Source organism: Python bivittatus, unplaced genomic scaffold (assembly GCF_059951505.1).
Source record: "Python bivittatus isolate LINGU-HERP-01145 unplaced genomic scaffold, Pbiv_v1 ctg000140_np1212, whole genome shotgun sequence".
NCBI classification, from domain to species: Eukaryota; Metazoa; Chordata; class Lepidosauria; order Squamata; family Pythonidae; genus Python; species Python bivittatus.
The window spans coordinates 1,602,966-1,628,784 of NW_028277043.1; the positions used below are offsets into that span (position 1 = coordinate 1,602,966).

A 25,819-nucleotide genomic window follows, 5' to 3' on the forward strand; every position below is an offset into this window, starting at 1 on the left:
CCTCTCTTGAAAAATTGTTCTGCTGCCCTACATTCAGGCTTCAAAAGAATCTCTACTGATGTCACTTAAGACTGTTTTAAAACTTAAGTGTGTGCAACAACAGTATGAAAAAAAAAATGAAGCTTGTGGGTATGAATGTGACTTGAGGACAGATGATCCGTGGCCATAAATCCACAATAAGGACAGACAGTATTGCCAATTTCAGTTTCTCTTAGTTTCTCATTTTTCCATTCATAAATTCCGTTTGGACCCTTCCTGTACTGAACTGAGATTTTTTTTAAAACGTTTGCATGATATATCTTACATCGTTCGTGTATGATACATTTTTGCTTGCAACGTTGGCTACTTGCAATCACAAGACGCTTTTCACGAATCTATCTTTTATTTGTGCTTAAGATCTTTCTTGATGTGTTTTTTTTTTAATTACAAAACAATGTTTCAAAATTCAGTGCACATTTGGAAAGATCACTGCATTTCAGTGTGTCTATTGCCTCGAAAATGCAAAATAAATAACTTTGCATGAGAATGTGAACCAGTTCTCCCTCATTTCCAATCTATGGTGGGATGGCCATACCTGAGTGGGTTAGGTCCTCTGTTGTTTTAAGTTCTGATTTATTTGCTTTGTTGCATTTTTCAGTCCTGGCTGCTATTCTCATTAGTTCGTGTGGATGTTTTCAGTAAGGTGTATGAAATCACCAGAAGTCAAATTCATCTCAAAGGAAACTTTTTTTTTTAATCTGTGTTTTATTCTGAAAGCAGTCCTAAAAGGAGCCCTACCCACAAACTGTCCTATCAATCTTTTGTGGATAAAGTGACAGAAACCAATGTAGGCTGTCCATATTTCTCTCCATTAATAGACCTGGCCCTGGAGGTAAAAACTGCCAGGGAGCAAGTGTGGAACACACTGTGTGTGAAAACTCACCCTGCCCTAGAGGAATGTCCACATTTCGAGATCAACAGTGTCAATCTCATGACCGCTCTGCCAACAAGAAGAAGAGTCTCTGGACTGCTGTCATCATGGACGGTATGTTTCGGCAGATGTACATATTGCTTCCTTTCCTTTCCTTTCCTTTCCTTTCCTTTCCTTTCCTTTCCTTTCCTTTCCTTTCCTTTCCTTTCCTTTCCTTTCCTTTCCTTTCCTTTCCTCTCCTCTCCTCTCCTCTCCTTTCCTCTCCTCTCCTCTCCTCTCCTCTCCTCTCCTCTCCTCTCCTCTCCTCTCCTCTCCTCTCCTCTCCTCTCTTTTTTTTATACAATTATTATTAAAGCAGTTTTTCCACAGAGTAAAAACAATACAAATTTTGAATTAAAGATACGAGAAGTGGAGAAAAGTAATAGAAAAGTGAAAAAGAAATATAGAAGAAGAAGTAGAAAGGAAGGAAAAAGAAGGAAGAATAATAAAGTGGCTTCCGGTCTTTTTAGCAGCCGTTAGTTTATATTTTACCCTCTCTCTCTAAGGTTACATCAAACATTCCTTCTTTCCATAATCTACCCTTTCATAAACCATCAGTTCATTTTTTTTCTTTTTTTCAGCAAAAAGTCCGTAAGGGGAATATTGCTCCCATTTGTGTGCTACCCTTCAGCTTCTGAATTTCGCAGAGGCCTCATAAGGGAAGTGTTTCTTAACCTAAATTTCATGGAAGACCAATGTTCTCCAAACACCTGTTTTGCAAGATAATTCTAGGTCACAAAGAAGGCTTATTATGGGTTTGAGTCCATTCAATATCACAAGCCAAATCATTGCTCTCTTGATGAACAAAGAGGAGATATTGACAGAACTGACCTCAGATCTTTTATTGAAATCAAAGAAAAAAGTATTAGATAATCAGAAGGCATACATATGAAAATTTACAAAGAATATGAACTTTTCAGTGAAAGGGCATTGAAGGTTTTGCTACCCTTCTCTTCAACACATCATTGACTTTCACACTTACTGTGAAGTCTAACTATAGAAATAGGATAGAAATGACACCAAGATTTTAACAAGTGAAGTTCCAGAAATACTGATGAAATATATTATCATATACTGATACATTCCATTAAGATGTATTATTCACTTCAATCTATTAAAGGGAGAAAGAGTATTAATGCATATTTTCTTCAGTAATCCTTTTGAAGAAGTTGTAGATTGTTCCTTATTTAAAAAAAGAAATATATATAAACATGTAGTATTTGATTTCTGTGTTCTTGCTAAGTTTAAGAAACTCTATACCATTAGAAGAGCTTCTGTTTCCTTCAATATGACTTTTGTTAAAATCACTAAGTTACACTACAGTTATTCTGTGAATTAAAAATCAGCTTATGAAGATGGTCCAGTGCAGAGGTTAAAAACAAGTGCGATGATTCTGGATTGCATGTTGGAGAAGGTGGGTTGCGATCATCATCTGTATTTAAAATATGTCTAATGCACATAACACCCTTTTATCATTTGAAATAAAATCTGCTATCTCAGATTTATTATCCTGATAGCTGTTTTATGGATCTTGGGTTAACCCAAGCCAATACAGATTATTATTATTCCAATTCCAATAATTGTGCGCTCCAGCTAGTGTGACTTGGATTTTCTTCTTTATGATTCAAGCCCTGCGCAAAAGCTTGGGAACTGAAAAGATAGTCTCTAATGAAGCATGAGGTGCCCAACAATACTATTGTTTATAGCTGGGTTGTCTCAAATGGTTCCAGATAGAGGCAATTCAAATTCTAAATTCTTGTGGTAGTGCACCTAATGGCCCCAAAATCATTGGTACCACTGAAGACGACTACTACTACTTCTTCTTCTTCTTCTTCTTCTTCTTCTTCTTCTTCTTCTTCTTCTTCTTCTTCTTCTTCTTCTTCTTCTTCTGTTTTGGTAGTCTCTATTTGCAAACCTCAGTATGGTGTAATCTTTTCCAATTCCTTGACTTCAGCGTAACTGTCTCTTGGAATAGCTACATCAATAAACCAAATACAGTTATGTCTAATGTGTTACGTTCCTAGTGTTGATCAAATCTAAAATCCCATAAGTATTACTCTGTTGTTGTTGTTATTATTATTATTTCAGAAAAGCCTTGTGAGCTATATTGCTCCCCATTTGGGAAAGAGTCTCCTGTATTGGTGTCTGATAGGGTCATTGATGGTACGCCATGTGGACCTTATGAGACTGACCTCTGCGTTCATGGCAAGTGCCAGGTGGAGTAATTTTTTTGTTATTTCATCTGAACTAACATCTAAATATATTGTGATATTGAGTTTCATGAAAGGCATGGCAACTGGAAACAAATAGCATAATATTGTGGGAAAAAAAAGCTAGGCTGTGGCTGTGGAATAAACTAACTATTCCCCTTATCTCTAGGCTGTGTAAACTCATGCAGATATTCACAGGTTCAGTTGATATGTCCTCCTGTAGGATTTCAGGTGGTTTGACATTTTTGCTGGCAGTTTTGCTCGGCTAATTCAGTCATTTTGGGGTGGAGAGCTAGTAAACAGAATGAAGTTTCTAGTGATGGCAGGTACCTTTATCAATTTGCACATTACATTGGCATGTCCATTGCAGGAAGCCCAAACTGGCCCCACAGAAACCTCTTGCAGCTATTAGTATATACAGAATGTCAAACATAGGAAGTGCCTTCCATCAGTTCAGCAGATGGCTGGTTGACCTATTGAACCCATATTGGGTTATTTTCATTGGAAAAATCTCAGGTGGAGTTCATATCACCAATTACCTTATTTTTTTTACTGGCAAATACCAGAGACTTAACCCAGGACTTTCTACATGCTAATCATATGCTCTGCCATTGTGCTGGTGGGCCTGTTTGGAATTTTAAAAATCTGTGGTGAGAACTCTGGCGAAATATCTGCCATCCAGGGAGGTTGCCTATTCACAATGTTGTAGACATGCTGGACCCAGCAGCCATAAAAGACTCATTTTTGAAGGCAAAACAGTGAAATTGCTTCCTGCTACCTCCAAAAGCCTATTTAGATCTCTCAGGTAGCTCTCCTGGCCTATATTTTTTCTAGGTAGATGGGCACGCTTCCAAAAGAAAGCAGTATTGTTCAACAATATTAAGTGGACCAATGGTCTGTAAGTTATTTGCCTTTATATTTCATCTAGTGAGATTGGGTACAATTGTTTCCCCCAGAAAATTGAAGAAAAATTGAAAGAGAGTTTCTGGCATGTTGTGTGTGTTCTTCTTGTCATGTAAGAGGGCTGCTGAGGCTGGTTACAGCAGAAGGGATGAAAGAAATAGGAGTTCATACCCTGGGAAGGAAAACCCCATTCTCCAACCACTTTCAACTCTCTCCAAAAAAAGAGTATTTGACATTAGATAAGCACCTGGCAATTTTCCCATTTCCATGCACTTATGAATAGCCAAGATACAAATAACTATCCAAACAATTCTGTGTGCCCAAAGAGGTTGTTGAGATATTTTTCTTGAAAAGTATTAGCCTATCCCACCCCATCCCACACAGCAAACTATTTTTAGAAACTAGGGACAGCTTCAAAAACAATTTGCAGAATGCTTCAACAGCAGGAGAGGAAATTTCCTGAGGGATGGGCAAAGCTATTGGACTTCTCTAAATAGCGTTTTAGATTCTGCCCAATGTTAGTAAGTTTGCTCTTATAATTTATGAGGTATCACTCGTTTCTCTGCCAGCATCACAGGAAGTAAGAAGAGTAATAAACGATGGAATCAGAAGGATATGTCTTGGAGATTAACTTTTTCTCATCAAGCAGTATTTCTGTAGTGAAAAGATGTGAGTCATGGCATGACTGTCTTCCAGTTGTGTGTGCATATTTGCAGACAACATCTGTAATTGGACTTTTGGAATATATTCCCCTGCTCCTTTTGTTGGGACTCCAAAGAAAAGAGAAGTCAGAGGACCTTCGATCTTCCAAAGAGGACATGACAAGCCTTCCCTAGTTTGCATTCCTGCTTGGCATTTGTTGAAGTACAGGTGTCAATCTATTTATTCATACATTCGTTCAATTTGTGTGGCCACCCATCTCGCCAAGTGACTCTTTTGGTTTGGAAAATTAATGTATTCAGTGCCTTTAATTCAAATGGCTACTGAACCTCTTCTAAAATTAGAAAAGCTTGAGTGAACATTTGTGGATTCCCATTCAAAGGGGATCTCTGAACAAGTTTTTGATGGAAGCAGAAAGATTTTTCCAAGGCCAGTGAAATTTTTCAAGAACAGTGATCCTTTAGCACTTTTTCTTTTAAAATGGTAAGGAAAAGTATTACTCAGGTTGGGCTTAGAGATAAGTTGACCAGTCCAAATCCAGGGCATGTCGCCATCCTGACATCAGTGTAGCATTCCACTATTTTATTTTTTTCTGTTAATTAAAAAAAAAATCCTGGAACATCTGCATTTATTTGTTGAACATGTTTTTCCTTTGATGCTCAATTTTCATTCATACACACACATACACACTACATACTTTTAATAAGAGGTGGGCTTCTCCAAAATATATTCTATGTGGTAGGAAGCTTTAAGTTAATGGCAATGTTTATTAGTGGAATTCATGCCTTGTTGCTCATGTCATAACCATTTTGATCTCAATGAAATAATTAATGGATGGCTTTATTTCTGTACTGTGTTCTGAGTGCTTTTCTAGGCCTCTCTGCAACAACTGATGGTCTGTTTTTCATTTAGAACTGGTAAAGAAACTCTCCATGTAATGGGCAAAACTGATAAGATTAGATTTATCATAGTTTTTTTTATTATTATTATTTGCTTAAAGCAAGTCTTAAGTTCAGAGAAACAATAAAATGGCTTGAAGACACCTTATCACTGAACTTGAATACTAGTGGGAAATTAATTTTGGTGCAATCAGACAATGAAGGGGTAATGGTTTTGTTTGTTTCTTTGGGGGTTTTGCTGCAAAAATGAAGCTATTCTAGGTTTTTTATATGTAAATCTGGTAGATGGGGTGAATCAGTCTATATCAGTGTTTCTTAAAGTGTGGTTCTAAGACCACTGGGGGTCCCCCAAGACCCTCTCAGAGGTCCACAAAATCAAAATTATTTGCCATATATTGAAGATATTTGCAAAAATTTAAAACCATGTCAGTCTTCTCATTACTATTTTTATTTGTTAAAAATATACAGGGTTTTTTCCTGAAAAATATGTTATTTATGTTAATATCTAATGAGTTTAATATTGTTATTTTTACAGGATTCAGTAAATAAATATTCTATGAATGCATCTATTTTAATTTTTAATACGGTAAATATTGATATATATAAACCATTGAAACAAAAGCTTTTTTGGGGTCCTCTATAATTTTTAAAAGTGGGAAGAGGTCCTGAGAGGAAAAAGTTTAAGCAGCACTGGTCTATATGAGTACTACAGTGTGAACAAGTGTTGACAGTTGGAAGAATTTACTATAGTGATATCATCTTGGCATAATTAAATTTCAGAATGACACTTAACAACGGCAATATTTATATTTATATCGAATCTGCTATGGCAAGCTGAGCATATGGGAAGCATTACAGTATTCCATGAAAGTGCATTGTCATTTTTTACATGAGGCTGTAATTATAATTGTGCTAGTGGAGTAACACCCAAACCTATGTATGGGCTCTGTCCATGAGGAATTTTAAAAACCTTTGTTGAAAGTACCCGAGCAGTATAAAATTCAGATTGTGGGCTGAGAGAAATGGCATAACTTAAAAAAAAAATAGTATAAGGAAGTTCAATCAAAATTACTGATTGATTTCACACTTTTGAGCTGATAGATCATTTAATGGGAATTGTCCCCATGTAGCTTGAAGTCGCTTGCTGATCCCAAAGCACAAGACATGGGTTTCAGCAGGACTGGGGGTCATGTCCTAGATCAAGATAGGTAACTTTTAATCTGTTTAGGCTGCATTCCTTCAGAGTTATTCTGATGTAGCCACATGGCAATGTTGCATAAGGTTGAAATCAGTGGTGGGTGGGTCAAAGATTACAGGGGATTTTTCTAACACTCCTTTTTTCTCACTTTCCTTCTTGTTTCTAACACCCATTTTCTGCCTCCTTAGCAGCAGGCTACTGAGCAAGTGATAACTATTTTCAGAGAGGTTTTGCAAGTAGGTAAAGGCTATCAGGAGACCTAAGACTACAGGTTGTCCACTCAGGCCTACATCAACATCGTTATATAAAGTCCTGGGGCTGGATTTGAAGTTGAGCAAAGTCCACTTCCTGTGTACTGCAGCAGCCTGCCAGATGCTTGGCAATACCCTATTCTTTCAGTCTCAGGCAGGCATTCAAAGGAGGTAGATGGTGTACCCAATCAGCTTCCATGTATCAGAGTTAGGTCAGAAGCAAGCAGTTGGGTATCTTCAGATGTATCAGTTCCAACTCCCATAACTCCTGACTGTTAGCTATGCTGACTGGGGTTGGTGAGATCTATAGTCCAAAACATCTGAGATGCACTAGGTCGCTTACTCCAGCTTGGTGGACCAAATCTGACAGGACTGTGTGGATGAACATTCCAGCAGGCCAGTGTTTGTGTTATGAAACCAATGTTTATGATAGACAATTGATTTTTAGGGAATAACATACTGGGTACAAATGTGGAACTGAAAGAAGCAGAGTGTGGGGCCTCCTATTCTCTATCTTTCTCGCATCATATTTTCTCTCTTTGATATATCCTTCCCACTAACCCACTCTCTCTAGAGAACTCTTGCCAGAAATCTGAACTGCTTGTTTGCAGATGAGCTTTGAAGTTAGGCAAAGGGTCACAAAAATTAGGTGGCAGCTGGCCCTAGGGCCCATAATTTATGGCCTTGAATCGTCGTCTGATTCCAGAAACTCCCAATGCAAGTCATGGTATGCCTTCAGGATCCCCAGATAGGCTTCTGATTTGAACAGAGCAGGAAATATATGTGCCCTGCCTTCCTCGTCAGAGGATGTCTTGTTAGCATTTTGAAATATGGCTTCGTGCCCTGCCAAAAGTTTGTAGAGCCAGAGAAAGAGACAGCATAAAGAAAACAAAATTATTTTAAACCATCCGAGTATTCTTTGTCTTCTGTAAAAGAGCCTCCTGAAAATATTCTTATCAGGCCCAAGCCAAAAAATATGGGGTACCTCATAGAATCAGGCACTCATGGCTTGTAAAACTTCATCCACCAGATACATATAACCTACCAGAAGTCAAATACACTTTTTTTTTTACCAAATATCAGAACCAGAAGGGAAAAGGTGTTTGTCAAATATCCAGCAGGCCACTGAATACGAAGGTTAGGCTTCATTCAGTTTGGTGCATTGGTGGTTAGGTAGGTGGGTCGCCACATCAGCTGATTAGCATCATAATTTAAGTTTACCCTACTTAGTGGTACTTCTGATTCCCAATGTTTCCTTAGCAATAGTCCTTCAAATGAGTATCCAGGGCTTCTCCTCTTTTTAGAAATCTCTAAAGGAAATTAAATCTCTAAAACCTCTTTTTGTTATGAAAATAACAAAAAAACAACAACAACAAAACCCTCTTGATTACCATTAGAAAATTGGCTGTGATGGGATCATTGGGTCTGCTGCCAAAGAAGACCATTGTGGCATTTGTAATGGAGATGGCAAAACCTGCAAAGTGGTGAAAGGGGACTTCAACCATACAAAAGGGACGGGTGAGTAACACTTGCATGCCTGAAGACTGAAATATTCTAATTTAACTTTAATACTGACAGCATTTGGCATAACCACAGGCCAGAACTTTTAGCAATTTTTGGTAGGCACGCAGATGGTCTAGGAATGATTTATTTGATTTGAGGGGCAGAATTCGATAAGCATGGTGGAAACATTTTTAATGCCACGGCTAGCATAGGAAACCCGTTTTTCTGTATTTTGCAATTCTAAATGTGGCTGGTCAAGGACCATAAATAAATTTTACTGGCATAGGGGACTTCCTCTTTTATCTTTCGTCCCCTTCCTCTCCTGCCTGTTCCCTCTGCTGCCTTAGTTAAAGTAACGGTGGCTGGGTCCTTTCGGTTTTTATCTGCTGCTGATGTTCATTGCTGATCACTGCTGACACTTTCTCAGTCTTGTTCTGTTTTTGGTTCTGTATTATAATGTGATGCATGTATTGTTTTGCTGTGCAATGGAAGACCAGCAACCCTGAGAATTATAACTGAACTTGAAACATGGTTATTTACACACACCCTTGATCTTAGCCAAAAAGCTGAGAAGTGATGGGTTATTGATATATGTTTAAATGTGTTGCTTGTCAAAGTGCAACAGAGCCCTATTATAGTACTATATGGACTACTTTATTTAGATTCAGAGTTGCTGCTCAGTGTCCAAGTAGCTGGTTCCAAAAAAGGATTGCTTTATAATAGATGTCAGAGAGCTGTTGCAAGGGAATGATATCACGCTGCTTATTGGGCTCTTCTGAAGAAAGATCCTGACCTTATTTCTGATGATTGCTGACTTGTGCAAATATTCCCTACTGATGTAACTAAACCTATGCCAATTCCTTTTTTTTTCTTCTTAGTCTCCAATAGTCAATGTAGGAAGGTTTCCACATGTGTGATGGCAAAAACAAAGGCAGTTCCCAAGTGTTTCTCATGTAAGATGGCTTGGTTGCTTTGTGTGGTGCTGTTAGATAGCTATTCTCTTGGTGTTGGTCTTCCTCTATTTTCTTCAGTTCACTTGAAATTCAAAAATGGGAACCTACTCAAAGAAACAGCAAAAGCTGTGGATATATTTCAAAACTCTTTTGCCCACGTCCTGTCTTTATATGAATCTTTTCACTGAGCTCTCAGAAAAAGATAACATCTTGGAAATTCATTTTCTGGCTCTCTTTTGAGGTCCTCCATAATTCCACAGCTAACTTTGAGCATGAGTGGGTTTAGCTATAAGGGGTTTCTATGCTAAGAACAGATAGGCTTGATTACTGGCTTATGAGCAGCTTATGGGCATGTCATCCCATGCCCATACTGAAATATAAATCAAGATGGTCATTCATGGCAACCAGAATGTAATCCTTCATGATTCCATCTGCAGATGACTCTGTCTTCAGAGGAGAAGTCCAGTGGAAAGATAGGAAGACATACCCAATATTTGCCATTAGTTATTCAAAAAGGGGTGGGAGCAAGATGCAATTTGAATGAAAAGGGAAGACATTGAGAAGAAGGCATTAGTTATGTTTGCTGCGTCCTTCACTTCTAGGAAATGACATTATTTTTTCTGGAGAAAGAAAAGCCAGCTTTTCATCAATGATTATAATAATGATCTTTTAGTGCATTTCATACAAATTTTAGCCTATTTAGGTATAGGCCGTGCATGTGAAAATATTAGTTCATTGGAATCCTAGCAGATACTATGGGAACCACCTAATTATAAGTGCATTAAGAATCCCAAACTCACCACTGAGAGCATTAGCTGCTGGCTTTGAAATTTGTCCATAGCTTCAAGAAATCATGATTTTCCTCCAGTGACTCCATGGCTAGAAGCAAAAAAGGAATGATGGAAATTGTAGAACTAACACAGAACAGAAACATGTTCCAAGAGGAAAAGGCAAGAAAAATGCCCATGTTATGAAGCCTTACCAACACTTATACTGACTACTTCCATGTTTCAAATGAGGAAACTGCATGGTTGGAAGAAACACCAATGAAGATAAATGGCAAGTTTCACCTGCAGGTGACTCCATAAAATGAAATCTTGCTGCAGTTGATAAATATTGACCACCATTTAATTTCTGACTCCTTTTTTATTTTTAAACTCTTGGTCCTGTCTTGAGCAGAAAAAGATGCCCTTGTTGATTACTGCTACAGATGGCACCAATCGGTGATCTCTAGCAGAAAGAATAAAAAGCTGAGCATGTCTGGAGAAGACAAAGCATTCCAACAGCTTGTACTTGGATGTGCCATGCGATAAATTGAATTTAGCACTCTGTACAGAACAAGGTGCAAGTTTCTAGATCTTATGACTGGGTTGATAAGCACAGTCCCACAGGAAGTACTTCATGAAACCAGAAATTGAGTTGAACAGAGTTTCCAGGAGGTGTGCAGATCAAGTGCCAATATCCCTCTTGGCCCATTATCAGTAGTATATAATCTGCTGGTTATCTTTGTCCATTATCAGTATCTTATAATCTTAACCAGTCTGATTCTTCTTGACTGGCACAGTGCCACTGGTTTCATCTGGTATTCCCAGGCACTGATGCTCTTGTAGGATCCCTAAAACCTATGCCCTCTAAGACTTTCACCTTGGCTTGGGCTGCTTCTGTGCCCTCCATCACTTAGGGTAGAACTGTAGATGTCCCCAGCCTCTTGTGTACAATGGCAATGTGGGGTACAGAGTGGATGGGTATACTCTACTGGAAGCGTGGCTCTCTGCTGCATAGAACCCTAGCTTAGTACTATCTCCTTCAGTTATGGTCACCATACTAGCTATTTGGTAGTCCATCCTCCAAACTAAGACTTGTATTAGCATCTGTTTTCATTGCCTGGGGAAAATAACTTAGCCTTGTAATAGAACTGCTGAAGGAGTTTGTTCCTCACTAGCTCTTTCCAGATTTCTCAGGGAAGGCACAATCTTCCTGTCCCCTTCTCTCTGCTCCCTTCCCGTCGGCTCAGGTGTCTCCACTAATTTGAGCCCTCCGATATAATTTTGATGCGGCATTCTCTTCGAGCCCAGTTGTGCATTCCTGAGGCATTGATGGAACACCGACGAGACAGAAAGAGGATTGTGTGCCAGAAAGAGAGAATTGTTCCTGAGGTAGAGTGCACTTGCATATAATGCTACAATTTAACAAATAATGAAGAGTTCCCAGAAGGCTTTGGAAACATCATTGTTAGATCTGAAATTATTTTGAGCTAAATGAATGAAAGAATGGAACCTATTATCCTATTGTGACACAATTGCCTTAACGGTCTCTCTGGATTTGGCGTCAAAAAGAACAGACCAAGTCTACCAAAAATTGAGAATGTTGTAATCATAGTAGAGTTTTCTTGGTCATAGTAAACTGAAATTTGCTAATCTTTCTGGCTTTATATCTGAACTGCAATTACAATACTGCAAATGGTAAGAGACAGTATCAAGACCTACATTCCTCCAAATGCTGAGAAGTTGATTTCCATTAATTATTAATCTGTTAAGTAACAGGATAAAAAGAAACTCAAAACCCCAGGAATCTACTAGTATAAAGGTAGTACTGTATTTGCTAAATAATTTGTTAACTCTACATTCTTCTACTTTGTCTTCGGTGAACAACCCATGAAGTTAGAGGAAGGAAATGGTGCTTAAGCGAATGTCTATGAGATTGAACAGGCAGAATTTAACTCATTATCTCTTGATTCAAATTAGAATGGCCCAGCTCCTGGTACAACTGCATTTGTTGTGAGTTGAGAAGTATAAGCAGTGAATTGATTTAATTTACAGGAGAATTTGGTTCCTCTAGTTTGCTCTTGCTGAAAAGCTAATCTCAACATTTTCCAGCAGATACATGCCCAAGAGATAAAAACAGCAAAAATCATGGGCCAATAATAGTGGTGATGAACTGCTACTGGTCATGCTGATGTTAGGGCACATCTTCATCTGGATAACCATTGAAGGATATTGGATGTATAACAAGCAGGTGCTGTCAAACCCTTGTTATATTCTCATATGTTCAGCTAAAACAGAAACTACAGTTACTGAGACTAGTGGAGAAAACTGAGACACTTAACGGTTGAAGCTACTAACAAAAGTCACTTGTTTATTATTAAGTTCACAGAAAAGTAAAGCAGGAGTTCAATTTCCTGTACTCTTCAGCTTATAAGATTTAATCATCCATATGACAAACAATCATTAATGGTCCAGGGCATAATGAAATAAACAAATCTGGAGCCTATTGCATACAGTAGTCTATATTGACTGCACTTGACCTTTTCTAAAGAAAAACTCTAAACGCCAAAGTAGATACGATGTCAAATATATCACTGATAGGCATGATAATTGGGGGAAAGATCATAGTAGTTCTGGAGATAATTTTCACTGGAGCCCACCACATAAGAAAAGGAAAATTAAACTATTCCTACATCAATCTGACCCTAGAGAAAGAGAGAAACGTATTAGCCCAATCCATTTTCCTCCCCAGGAATGAAGGAAGAAGGATTTTATTAGAACCATAATGGAAGAGAAAAGGAATGAACTTCACTTCCATGTGGAGCACTCTTCTATACCTTTTCAATTGTCCTGATGGTCACTCATCTCTTCTGTGATACATCTAGTCTCTCTTGTAAATACTGCAGCATTATAGAGAAACAATAATCCTGATTTGTACAACCAATGCAAGGTTGATTTGAAGAAAATTCACCAGGATGTCAACCAGCTTTTCATTCATTTAATGTGGCAATGAAAAAGGGTTTTCGCTTGTAATATGAAAAGGGACTTGAAGAATCTTTCCACTGAGATTGATTTCCCCATTTCTCCCCCATTTCTTCTTGCTTGGATGGGTCCAGTCAGTGGATATTTGGTATAAATCTGGAGCTAGTTGGAAGCCATGGAGGATCTGGCAAAAGATTGCTTACATTAATTCTTTACATTCTTGGGTGAAATCTTGAAATTGTAAATTTAAAGCATGTTCATAACTGTTATCCTAACATTGGTGACACATATAATTTCAGGGCGCTTCCTCCCCCCCACCCCCATTTGGTTATATCTTGTTATTAATCACCTTGTGGGTTCATGTATATGGTAATCATCTTTGGTTTGGGGTCTCTGTGTATTTCCCAAGATGTTTATTTATTTATATATGCATTTATTTTAGCAGGTTTCTATGTCACTCCAATCATGTCTGGTGCCAAGCAGTTTACTGACCTCCAGCAGTAATAAAGTTAAAGCTTAAAAAAACCCCACAATAATATAACAATATAGATTTTCCAATAGTAAAGAATATACAGGGAGCCCCTGGGTTAAGAACACCCGGCTTACAGATGACCCATAGTTAAGAACAGAGCCTATTGTAGCAAAATTTGAATTAAATATGCAATGATTCGAGCTAAGTACAAAATGATTCAAGTTAAATACACAATGGTTCAAGTTCATTACACAATACTACTTATCCAGTATTATACAATAATACTGTTCCAACTTACATACAGATTTGACTTAAGAACAAACCTTGGGAATAGAACTCGTTCGTAAACTGGGGACTACCTGTATGTAGCTTACGGTTGAACTGTTGGGATCTTGGTGTTCTCTAAGCTTGTTGATTCCTGCAGAGATTTCATTACCAGGCTAAGTAACATCATTAGTGCATCATTAGTGCATGATTGATGTTACCTGGCCCGTTAATGAAACATCTGTAGGAAAACAATCAAGCACAGAGAAGACCCAAAACTCAAAAATGTAAACTTCCCAAATACTAAGGAACATCCATAATGCCAATTCCTCCTGCAGAAGGGATACAAACCCTTCAGAATCCTGAAGGACTACTGAAATAATTTGCCAGATACAGTTTGCCATCATAGAATGTGATGGTTCAATACAATTTGAATATGCCAAAGAAGAGAGAACCCAAATTCTTAATGCTAAGCTGTATGTTAGACAGCTGTTTGATTGGATTATTATTGATTACATAATTGTGGTAATAATAATAATGATCAAAACAACAGTTATCACGAAAGGCAAGATGATTGTCACGTGCACTGAAATTGTAGAAATGCTGAATCCACCATGTTGGCACCAGAATCTTAACTCTGAATTTTCTATTGTAGCCATGTTTTCAGTTTTCCTTTCTGTGGTGTCAAGCTGTTTCTTTGGTAACCTAACAAAAGGAGAAGAAAATGAAAAATGAATGTGCAGTCAGGTGGGAATCATCACATAAAAAGTTTAATAAGGGAAGGACAAGAGCAAAAACACGGTATGCTTATTGAAACAGATGCTCTATTATCATATTGTTCTTGATAGGAAATGCTTCTGGTAGAAACCAAATCAACGTTTTCCAATATGGTGCCTTCCAGATGCACAACAGGACACCGGGTCCAGGAAGGCTGACTGGCCAGGATGGACATGATTGATGGATGGATTGATTATGTGCCATCAAGACATTTTTGACTCGTAGCAACCACATAGATAGATTTTCTCCATGACAACCTGTCCCTAAGCTGGTCCTTCAGCTCTTCTAACAGTGCGCCCATCGCCACTGTAACTCAGACCATCCACCTTGCTGCTAGATATCGTCCTTTTCTTCTCCTTCCCTCCAGGATGGACATGAGTTCTATACAAAGGCTGGGAATGAGGAGGATTTGCAAGGCCCACAAGCATTTCATGGGCAGGGATGATGCAGCTGCCTGTAAGAACAGTTCAGTATCTGTGTGAATTGAAGCCTAGGTCAGAATACCTGAGGTTGCTTCAGAGATACAACCCGATACTGTACTTCCAAATCAACAATTTCTATAATAGTCATTCCTATTTAAAGGACTTTATTTTTTACTAAAGTCTTATCCTGTCTATCAGAAGGCTCAAGGTGGCATGTATGGTGTTTTTCTCTCCTTCCACCATCACTTCCTCCCTCCCTGATTTTATCTTTAGAACAATTCTGTCAAGTAGTTTAAGTGGAGAGATCCAGAGAGGTCAGCCAGCTTCATGGATGAGCGAAATTTCGAGTTTACATTGCTCCAATGCAATCTTGAAACACTGACATCATATGCCCCTTTGCATGAGCAGGTATTTGTTTACATATTTAGTGTCACTCTAAATTTGTGTGACAATTTCAGATTGATTCATCATTTCTCCTGACCAAGAGCCTTGAGAGCTGTCTTTCTGGAAAGCTTCTCCAGCTGCCTGCTCCAGTCCAGCCAGTGAGAATATTGGGAATTGTAGTCCTACCATCTCTACAAGTTGATAGGGTGGAGAAATCTTCATGAAATTCCAAGAATTTTTGGGGGGAAGTAGAGATAGTTAATCCAGTTTTTACCAACTGCTCTTTATGTTTGTCCTAAATAGATCTTGCCTTGCTTTAAAGCTTATGCTAAAGCATAACTTGTTTAGCCATAGTTTATTGAATCAATCCGTTGGTTCAGTTGACATAGTATTGTTAGCCACAAATTATGGCTTGCATGCCACAGTGACTGAATATGTGTGAAATATGAAACCAAGTTTCCCACAAATTAAAATGGCTGGCAAATTATTTGGAGCCAAAGGAAGTTGAAATATCCTGAAGGGCTTTCTCAGAACAGTTTTTGATTCATGGAACGAGCTGCAACAGCTGGCCAAAAAACAATTTTAACAGAGTTCTGGTCATATGAAGAAATCCAACACTCACCAATTGGAGTTTACTACATCATAATTTTAGTTATGTAGGAACTGAGTTTCAAATGTAGGCATGTTCATTTCCTTCTCCTCTTCAGGTCATAGTTCATGTCTTCGAAATTTGTGTGGCAGAACTTGTCACAAAATTTCAAAATGAGTGTTGGAACTGTGGATTTCTTTTTCCAAATTGTAAAGGACCACTTCTTCGTTTCCCTGTGTATTTACTTTTTGATAACCGGTGGCTCATATATTCTTTTTCTTTGCTGTAGGTTATATTGAAGCAACAGTGATCCCTGCCGGAGCGCGACGAATCCGTGTCATGGAGGACAAACCTGGCCACAGTTTTTTGGGTAAAGAGAGAGAGAGAGGGAGAGGGAGAAGAGTAGGGACTTGGTTTTACGCATAATATTGGAAACAATATGGGTGGGGTTTTGGAGAAGAGTTTATTTATTTACCATCATGATCTCTCAAAGACTTTTGCTACTTGGATTCTCATCATTAAAAGCCACATTTGGAGGTAATTTCAGAAAGAAGCTTTGGGGTAGGAGTCCATTGCTAGCTACAGCTATAATCAGGGAAGATGTCTAGCTAGGCTGGTCTGGTTCAGTTGTTCATTTTTTTCCTAAGTTTAGAAGAACAATGATCCTTCGGCTTGCATGGCCCAGTGGTGTTCATGGCTCAGTTGTGTCTGCTCAAGGAAGCCTCTCTGTTAGGCATTTGGTGGGAATGGTTGCAAGGGCAAACAGGGGCACCTGATGATGCCAGCCCCCATGTGTCAGAGACAGTGCCGCTCACTACCTGGAGAGCAATGACTACACCCACTGCTGGACGCACGTGGATCCTGCTGACAACGCCTCCAGATGCTCACCTCGTCCTGCCTCTGACCTGCTTGGGAACTGGTTGCTACCTAATTTAGATAAACCCCCCTGGCTACGGTAGTTTTGATTTAGCACTCATACTCCTAATAATAAACAGAAATAGGGCCTGAGATAAAATATTTGGTGCTCTGTTCAAGGGGCAGCCAGCCAGCCATGTCTTCTTGCAGAACATTGCGTTAAGCAGGAGCGTGTAGACTTTGAAAGCACTTTTAGAAAATGACTGCAATAGGAGTGGTTGGCCGATTCTCAGACTCTGCTGTAGCGAGCGCACTGCTCACAACATATCCATTGAGCAGAAGGCAACCTGATCAGATGGTTTGTGCCATCTACTAACCCTTCTAGATGCTTTCTGTCACCCTACAGTTTATCATTGTCTTGTGGTCAGGGCAGTGTATTTCCAGACAAAGTACGAAGCTGAATCAGTCCTTTTTAAAAATCTTTTTAGGATACTTATGGGGAATTTGTGGGGCCCCAAAGCATTTTTGCCAGTTAAAATACTGCTGGATGCTGGCATCTGTTTTTGTAGTATACAGCATCTGTTTTCATTTCAAACAATCTAAAATAGAAATCTGGTGGAGATCATGGGACATGGCTATGGGAATATTGGGGACTGCAGAGTCTAGACCATTGTTTCTCCAACTTGGCAACTTTAAGATGTGTGGACTTCAACCCCAGGTGGCTGGGGGATTCTGGGAACTGAAGTCCACACATCTTAAGGTTGCCAAGTTGGAGAAACAATGGTCTAAACTATGCCATCTTAATAAAAACTTATAGGAAGTTGAAGGCAGCCATTCTACTCTGACCTCTTTTCTGCTTTTCTTCTCCAGTGGACACTCAGTGTTTGGCCACTGTTGTATCCTACATCCTCTAGGATTTTTTAAAAATTGTACAAACATTAGGATGGGCATTTTATTTTTGTCAATCTGCTTTACCGTCTGTTGTTTCATGCTGAAGATTGATGTAACTGAACTGGCAGGCATAGAGTCAACTTTTATGATGTGAAAGGGAAATCTGCTATGGGCTTAGAAAATGTCTGCTCAGCAAAACCCAGAATTTTGGAACTTTGTGTAAATCTCCATTTCTGTTTATTGAGTCTGGTTTCCTCAGCTCCTGCTTCTGCTTAGCTTTTGAGATTGGTCACGTAGTTGGCTTTTGCGATTCCATTAAGTATTGATTGCATGCTTTCAAGTCTATTTTCACATCCACATGGGTTAGAAGCTTTCTTTCTTAAAAATGGGATGCTCAGAAAGCTGTCTACGATGCTCAATATCACATTTTGCAGGATCTCCTCCAAAAAACCGTGACACTTCCAAGATTACAATGTGCTGTTCTTGATGTCTCGCCTGCTCTGATGCTTTTATCTCTATTTATATGGCAGGCAGTATTTGGAACTAAAATGTCTCCATCATACAAGACTTTGACATAGTAAAACTGGGATAACAATGTGTGCCAGTGTCCTGGTATCTTGCAAATCTTTTGAGTTTTTGAAAAATCAGTGTTTTTATTAACCTGGTTAGATTAATGTGGATAGCTACTGCTATCCAGTTGAGGTTTGTCAGATATCAGTTGAGATGAAGACAAACATAAACAAGCACTCATATCATACCCACAGAGTGATCCCAGTTTCCTCCTAGTTTTGCATACTGGTTGATCAAATGCAAGTTGACTGCTTTTGTTGTTTGTGCTTTTAATCTAGTTATCAAACTTGACTGTTGACATTAAGGTCCCAACTCCTTAACCACTTCACACTTCCAGCTGATCAGCCTCATTGCATTAAAGATATCTCATCTGTTTGGTGAAGGAGACCTTCATTTTGAAGGGAAACAAATTAACTTCTGCCGATAGAATCACTTTTACAAAGCAGCTGTAAACAGAATCCCTTAAGGACAGCTTTTCTCTTCCTCTGTTTCACCCCAATTGTAAGGAAGATTGGAATATTGCAGTAACTGTAGAAAGCTTGGGTAATAAGGCTTAACCAAGACCCAGAATGGAGCTGGGGAGGGGATTTGTCAGGAAAAGTTCTGTTTCTGTATATTCCATGAGCAGAGATGACAGATAAACAGGATTTGCTATCTTGAAAAGAGCATTCTCTGTGTATTTACAGATTGGTTATCGAGTCTGAACATAACAATTGAAAGTTTTGTTTTGTCAGAGCCTTGTCAGCAAAATGTGGGCATGAATCCAACCAGTACAGTAGGATAGTTAGAAACTCAAAGGACAATTTCCTGCCACTGTAACTTTAATAAGGTCTGAGGTCTGTGCAAACGCTGCTGTGTTTAACCTTGGAGTGATGGCTGGAGCTAATTACTCAGTCAAAATTTAGGCAAAGTATGTCTTATTTTCATTCTGGACTGGGCAGGACTCTTTGGCACTGAATCCGGCTTCATGTTGAATTGATGCTTGAGCAAGTTCCTTTCCACCTACTTTCATCCTACGCTGCCTGGCTTGATTGATTTTTACAAATTACCTTGAACAGGAAATGCCTTACACTTTGGAGGTATCCAGAGCCTGGGAATGAGATGGAAGGAATCTGAGTGGAGAGAAAGACTAGAGTTGATGCAAGTTTGGAGAACAGACTGAGAGGGTTGGTTGCTATTCAGGAGGGGGGAAAAATCCGACCAAGAAAAGTTATGTGTGGGGAAAGACAGTAGTGGCTTTAGGGCTGTAAATTCCCACTGGCTTCCTTTAGAAATTTAGAAGCTCCAGCTAAAGCCATAGGAAGCTCACTGAAAGGATGGGTGGACCATTTGCCAAGGAGACCTGGTTAAATTTGTGGCAGAGAAGAGCAAGAAGAACTCTGCTGAATCATGCCAGATAGGGTTATTATATTATTCCACATTTCTTTTTCCAGGAATATTCATCCAGATGCCTCCAGATAGTTCATGGTCAGGACATAAGACTAAAGTTCTTGTTAGTTCTCTCATTTTCAGTATGCTGGTGTCACTGAATAAGAGGATTCCTAGATAAAAAAATCTACCTGCCCCAGTTTTTCTAACCAAAGATCATGTTAGTTTGGAATTCTAAGAGTTGAGTACAAGTATATCTAAACAGCATTGTCTACTCCTCGTGGATGGGCAACCCATAGCCTCCGAGAGGCGCTGGCAGGAAGCCAAGATGTTCTCAAAAGGATGAAACGTATGTTATGATATCACAGTGTAAGCCTTGCCCTTGCAATGTTGCATGTCACATATACAAGCACAAAAAGGGACGGAGTTTGTGTTACAACCCAAGTTTGGTCATTTGTCTCCCTCGCGGATGTCCATGTCCCCTCTTAAAGCTGTTCGGGATCTTGTTTCTTGGAAGTTTTTTTCAGCTAAAATAGCAACCAAAATAAGTTTGTGCTAGGATTAACATGCTTATTTTACTTTTAAAAAAAATGGACAAAAGGCATCATCATTGTCATCTTCTCTGTCATCACTAAAAAAAAAAAAAAAATTGGGCTGAAATGTTCTACCTTGTTCCCTCTCTGTTGATATTACCAGATTACTGCCTCACTTTGACAGATTTTGTTTTTACATTTAACGGGCTTCTCAGCTACAAAAATGTTGCAGTCCTGATGGCAGGAAGAAGCATGTTGTGGTATACCTCCAAAGGCCTGGAAATAGCCAAGCTTCTCCCCCCTCCCATTCCCTTGTTTTTCATTCATATTTTAAAAACCACCTCAAATTAGCTAAGCCTAGCACTTGCTAATTCACAACCCATATCCAACATTCTGCCCCAAAATCAATTTGAGAACTCAGCTGTGAAAAGAATCCCATAAAAAAGACCGTAATTTAAGTAGCTTTTAAGTAATCTTTGCAGCAAAGTACTCTATTCTGTGCGAGGAAATAGATGCAATTCCAAATATCTTTCCCTCTAAATATTAGTTTTAAATGGCCCAGTGCTTTTTTTTTTTGGTTTTTAAAGCTCTTATGAAATAGTTTCTATATGCTTTCTTCAGAGAATGTTTAGATTGGTTCAGCTGCAATGAACTAGTCTTCAGTCTTATTGTAACTTCATTGTGTCTGTCTGGCTCTGGCAAAGCTCAACAATCATGACCTTTGCTGCTGATTCATGCATTACAGTCAACTCTACTGGCAGACAGTGCTGGTGGAACAGATTTCAGAGGGCAATTGGACAGCAGGGTGTGTGTGCCTTTTTTAACCCTCTCCCATATTGGAACAAATATAAATAACCCGCCTTGCCTAAATTAACTCATCAAATAAAAACCTTATAATAAGGGATGGAAAATATAGCTCTTTAGCAACACCCAGGGTGGGGTTGATCTTGGCCAATGGTGATGGATCAGAGACTTCAGGGAGAGAGAGAAATGGCTTCTAACCATAATGAAGTACTCCCAATGGCATTTTTTCCCCTAATGCTATCTTTGCTGCCCATTTTATTCTTTGCAGCTTTGAAAGATTCCAGTAAGAAATCCATTAATAGCGACTGGAAAATTGAACTTCCTGGTGAGTTTCAGATAGCAGGGACAACCATTCGTTATGTACGAAGAGGGCTGTGGGAGAAGATGTCTGCCAAAGGACCAACCAAAATACCACTTCATTTGATGGTAATTGTCTATCTTTTCATTGTATTCTTCTGGAGATATAAGCTTGAGTGCTGTGACTTATTTTCTTTCCTGGTCACTCATATGATTTAGATGTTAATCCCAAAGATACGTAAAATGTCTCCAAACAATGTGGTGGAATCAGTAAAATCCTGGTTTCAGCTCTCCTGGTTGGCCAAGTCCTTACTGAATAACTTTGAGTAAAGCACTCTCCCTTGGTCCTACACTGCATTCTTGTCTAGATTGCAGACTGCAATTAAACTGAGCTAGTCCCCAAATGAACCACCCTGAGCTCATTAGAATGAATGAGGTATAAATATAATGTTTAGGGTTGGGTCCAAAACTAGGGTTTTAATTAAATGCTTTTATGACGTGATGTCTTGTTACTATGCAGAATTTATTGTTTGCTATTTTGAAAACTTGGCTGAGAAATAGCTTGAAAATAATAGTAATAATAAACAGAGAAACATTATATAACCCACCCAGGTGCTTTCCAGATGTTTTTAGCTTTGTTTCCCAGAATTCCAAGGGAGCCTGGAGTATTATGGATTGGGGAAGGGTGGTATAAACCCACTGGAATATCCACCCTCAAAGCCCCAATGCATTGTGAATATTTCAGGAACACGTTGTAGGTTCCAGACTCAATCTCAGCAGGATCCTCGCTTGAATTCTCAAGAAATAAGAAGGGCATGTTAGGACACGCTTGGCAGTTTTCTGCAGGTGTGCATTGCAAGGGGAGATCAGTTTTAAGCAGCTTGTTTCTCAGAGAAGCTTTGGGCATGCCCCCTAGTGCTTTTAGAATCTATTTTCTAAAAACATTAAAACATAATTACCTGGATGAAGGTATGATGACCTCCGTTTGAAACTAACAAGGGAGAATGAGAAAGAGTGGGCAGGAGGCACATAATGTAACCGTTGCATGAAATTAGTTTCATATGAGCTGTTAGTTTCTGCCGTCTTGTTTCCAGATTGAGATACTAAGAATTTCTTTTTTCTTTTTAATGGAGCTTGCCTGAAATGCATTACTGTAAGTATGTTTCTTGGAGAAATGAGTGTGCAGTAAGGTATGTTTCAGACCTCCACTTGGCAACCAAAACTTCCAAGGAAGACCACATCTTCCAAGCCGTACAGCAAAGCTATTAGCATCTCGTTTGGTTAAATAAGGGCAGGGTGGGGCTTCACGTCTTGTGCTGGCTGGTGCTGAAGTGTTTTGGATCTTGCAGAAAGCCTTAAAACTATAGCTCAGATTGTCTGGTTGCCGGAGCTTTGGGTTCCAACACAGACTAATAAAGCTCCTTCTGTAGCGGCAGATGCGTCCGTTTTTCTCTCACCCACCCCCACCCTGTCTTGCAAAAGATATTTGTCTCTTTTCATACAGGCCAGCAGAGCTTTTTTTCCCTTTTTAAATGGCAAAAAATGCCTGCTTTCATAGAAGGAAAGGGGACCGGAAGGGCCTCCGGGGTCTTCATGGAAGCCGAATGCACAGCAGATGTTCACGAATGCAGGCCTTCAAAGGGGGCCCCCATCTTCAAGAAAACATTGAAGCAGTGATCAGTTTGCATGCTATAGGGATCTGGCCTGGACCTGAATCAAACCTGGAGTGTATAGTTGTCAACCCCTGGTCTCTGACATCATGTGCTGGAACAGCTGGCTGGAATCTGATGCGTAGCAAAGAGAAGGGTCTGTCTTAGAGACCAAGTGGTGGCAAGAGGCCAGATTCCAAGTGTTTTAACCAGGTCAGGCCAAACTGGAGACTTCCTGTTATAATGGGGCTTGCTTCTATACATCCCCGAGGCTTAAGAACAATGTTCTTAAGTAATTCAGTAGACTGGTCTCTCTCAGGCTAAGATTTTACTATTGCTTGTGGGCCTATTTCTTTCTCAGCCTTCCTCCAAGGAGTTCAAGGTGGAAGGCACAGTGTTTTCTCCTTCCCTTCTATGTTATCATTGTAACGGCAACATGAAGTCAGTCATGCTAAAAGAGAGTGAGTAGGACACAGTCTTCTCATGAACTCAATGGCTAATTGAAGGTTTGATTTTTCCGGACTAGTCCACCATTCAGATCAGCCTTCACAAAGCTGTTTCCCTCCAGATGAGTCAGATTTAGGCCCTTTTTACAACTTCTAGAGGCCAAGAATAGGTTGTATCTATCAGCCCTTGCTTCTCCTTGCATCAGCATAATTCCTCCCCCGCCCCCCCCCAGTTTTAAAGATAATGAGTCAGCAAAGCACTGAAAGCTTTCTGATCAAAACAATCAGCTCCATACTGCAAGTTGACTCTGCCGTGCCTCGCACATAAAATGGTCTATTAGCAGTCATCTGATCCTACAAATGGCCAGAGCTGAATCAAGAACCCAAATTGAATTCTGATCCTGGAGTGGACATGGTGGTTAGAGCTCATCTTTCGGCCCCGATACCTCTGGGCGAGCTGTACACCAATTAAATAAATATATGGGGAATAATCTTATTAGCTTTATTTAAATTAACATTTGAATAAACCAAATGTTGTTTTCGTCCTGGCTCCATCTACTTCTTTGGTCTGACCTCATCCACTCTTTGAAGTACAGTCCCCAAAATATCACTCAAAGGCTAAGTGCCTTCCACCCCCAACTTTTGCAACCCAAGATAGTCTCCTGAAAGGCAGCACTTGATGTCTCCTAGTTTGTCTTGTTCAGAGAGGAGAAAGCAGTTGTAGATGGCTTGGTTTTCTGAGGGTTAGAATAACTAGAAGGGCTCCATCCTACATATTAGATGTAGGCTGGGGAATTCTGGGAGTTGAAGTCCACACATTTTAAAGTTCCCAAGGTTGAGAAACACGGGATTAGATAATGCCCTTCCGTGTTCATTTCAATTTATTCAATGGGCTTCTAAATTCTTAATGGCTGTGTCAGTTGCACATCTGCCATTTGCTGGGTAGAAAGACTATCTCCTCTCCTGCCCATATTTTCCCAGCACTCTTAATTCCAACCTGCTCCAAGATCAGGCACATCTTCAGGCACTCTGACCTCACCCCTCAACAAATTTAAGTGTGCATCATCAAAGGCATCTGAATTCGGCATTTAATGAGTTGTCCTAAGTTTCCTGGAATCTTCTGGATGGAAGAAGAAATGGGAAGGAGGAGATGAGACCATGAATTCCATGGGAGAGAGAGGTTGTTTATGGATTAGCATTCAGAGCAGCATATACTGAAAAGGAAAAAAGACTATGGAACAACCTTACACACTTCATAAAACACTAAATTCTCAGAATGTTTCCAAAGCAACGAAAATAGCAGCCTTAAACAAACAAAAAGAGTCTTTCCTAAGCTGATGCCCTCCAGTTGTGTGGTGACTTCAATTCACAGAGTTCTCTTTCAGCTTAACCTTTGGCCATATGGGCTAGGAAAACTGGGATTTGCAAGCCCAGCACATCTGGAGGACACCAAGTTTGGAAAACTGGTCTAGAAGTTGATTAATGACTATTCCTTGCTAAAGGTCAGTGAGTGCCCCTCCCAATGGATGGGAGGTGGAACAAGAACAGGGTTGGGGAACTGTTACCTTCGGAATATGCTATCTCAGCGTTCCCAGCTGCATAGTCAAAGATTCTGGCTTGTATTTATTTGATTACATGCTGCTATTTGCTTTGTTTTTGAGGGAGGTTACAGTATTATTTCAAAATACAGTGCAATTAGTTTTCAAAGAAATATAAAAACAAAGCAAAGCAACTGAGCTCACATTGACTCCTCCCACTGAGAGAAATCTTAGCTTTTTCTGCCTTAGCCTGAAGAGAGATAGGTATGTGAATGTACTAAAAAGCTGATTTAATATGTGCATTTCTGCATAAACTTTGATCTTTCTGACTTGTTGCTGTGTACATCATGACCCAGCCTGCCACTTACTGTCCAGTTGCAACTAGACTGTTTGCTGGCAATACTTAGTAAAATGAACATCTTCTTTGAGTCAAGGTCAACTCCAGATGACTTCATAGACATATCCATGTAGTCTCCTTAGCATCAGTATGGAAGTGCTTTGCTATTGCCTCCTTCTGTGATGTTTTTCAACCTCCCTGTGCTGGTATTCTCTGCTCATCTTCCATCCAAGTACTAACCAGCTCTGATCCTACTTAGCTTCTGAACCCAACCAAGGATGCCACCTTCTAAGCCAATATTTATTAAACCTCCTGGGAAATCTCAGGACTTGGTCTTTACAATAATGATAT

General features: G+C 39.5%; 1 protein-coding gene across 3 annotated transcripts in view; it reads left to right on the forward strand.

Moving 5' to 3' along the window:
• Positions 1 to 25,819, forward strand: part of ADAMTS17 (ADAM metallopeptidase with thrombospondin type 1 motif 17) — a 156,540-nt gene that overhangs the window by 96,615 nt on the left and 34,106 nt on the right. For 2 of the 3 annotated variants that reach the window (XM_088136415.1, XM_015887535.3), the window contains exons 13-17: positions 858 to 1,024; positions 3,038 to 3,165; positions 8,468 to 8,588; positions 16,470 to 16,550; positions 21,470 to 21,627. In XM_088136415.1, coding sequence (XP_087992541.1) covers positions 858 to 1,024; positions 3,038 to 3,165; positions 8,468 to 8,588; positions 16,470 to 16,550; positions 21,470 to 21,627 — 655 coding nt within the window. The remainder of the gene's footprint in view (positions 1 to 857; positions 1,025 to 3,037; positions 3,166 to 8,467; positions 8,589 to 16,469; positions 16,551 to 21,469; positions 21,628 to 25,819) is intronic. The other variant, XM_088136416.1, reaches the window with a different exon arrangement.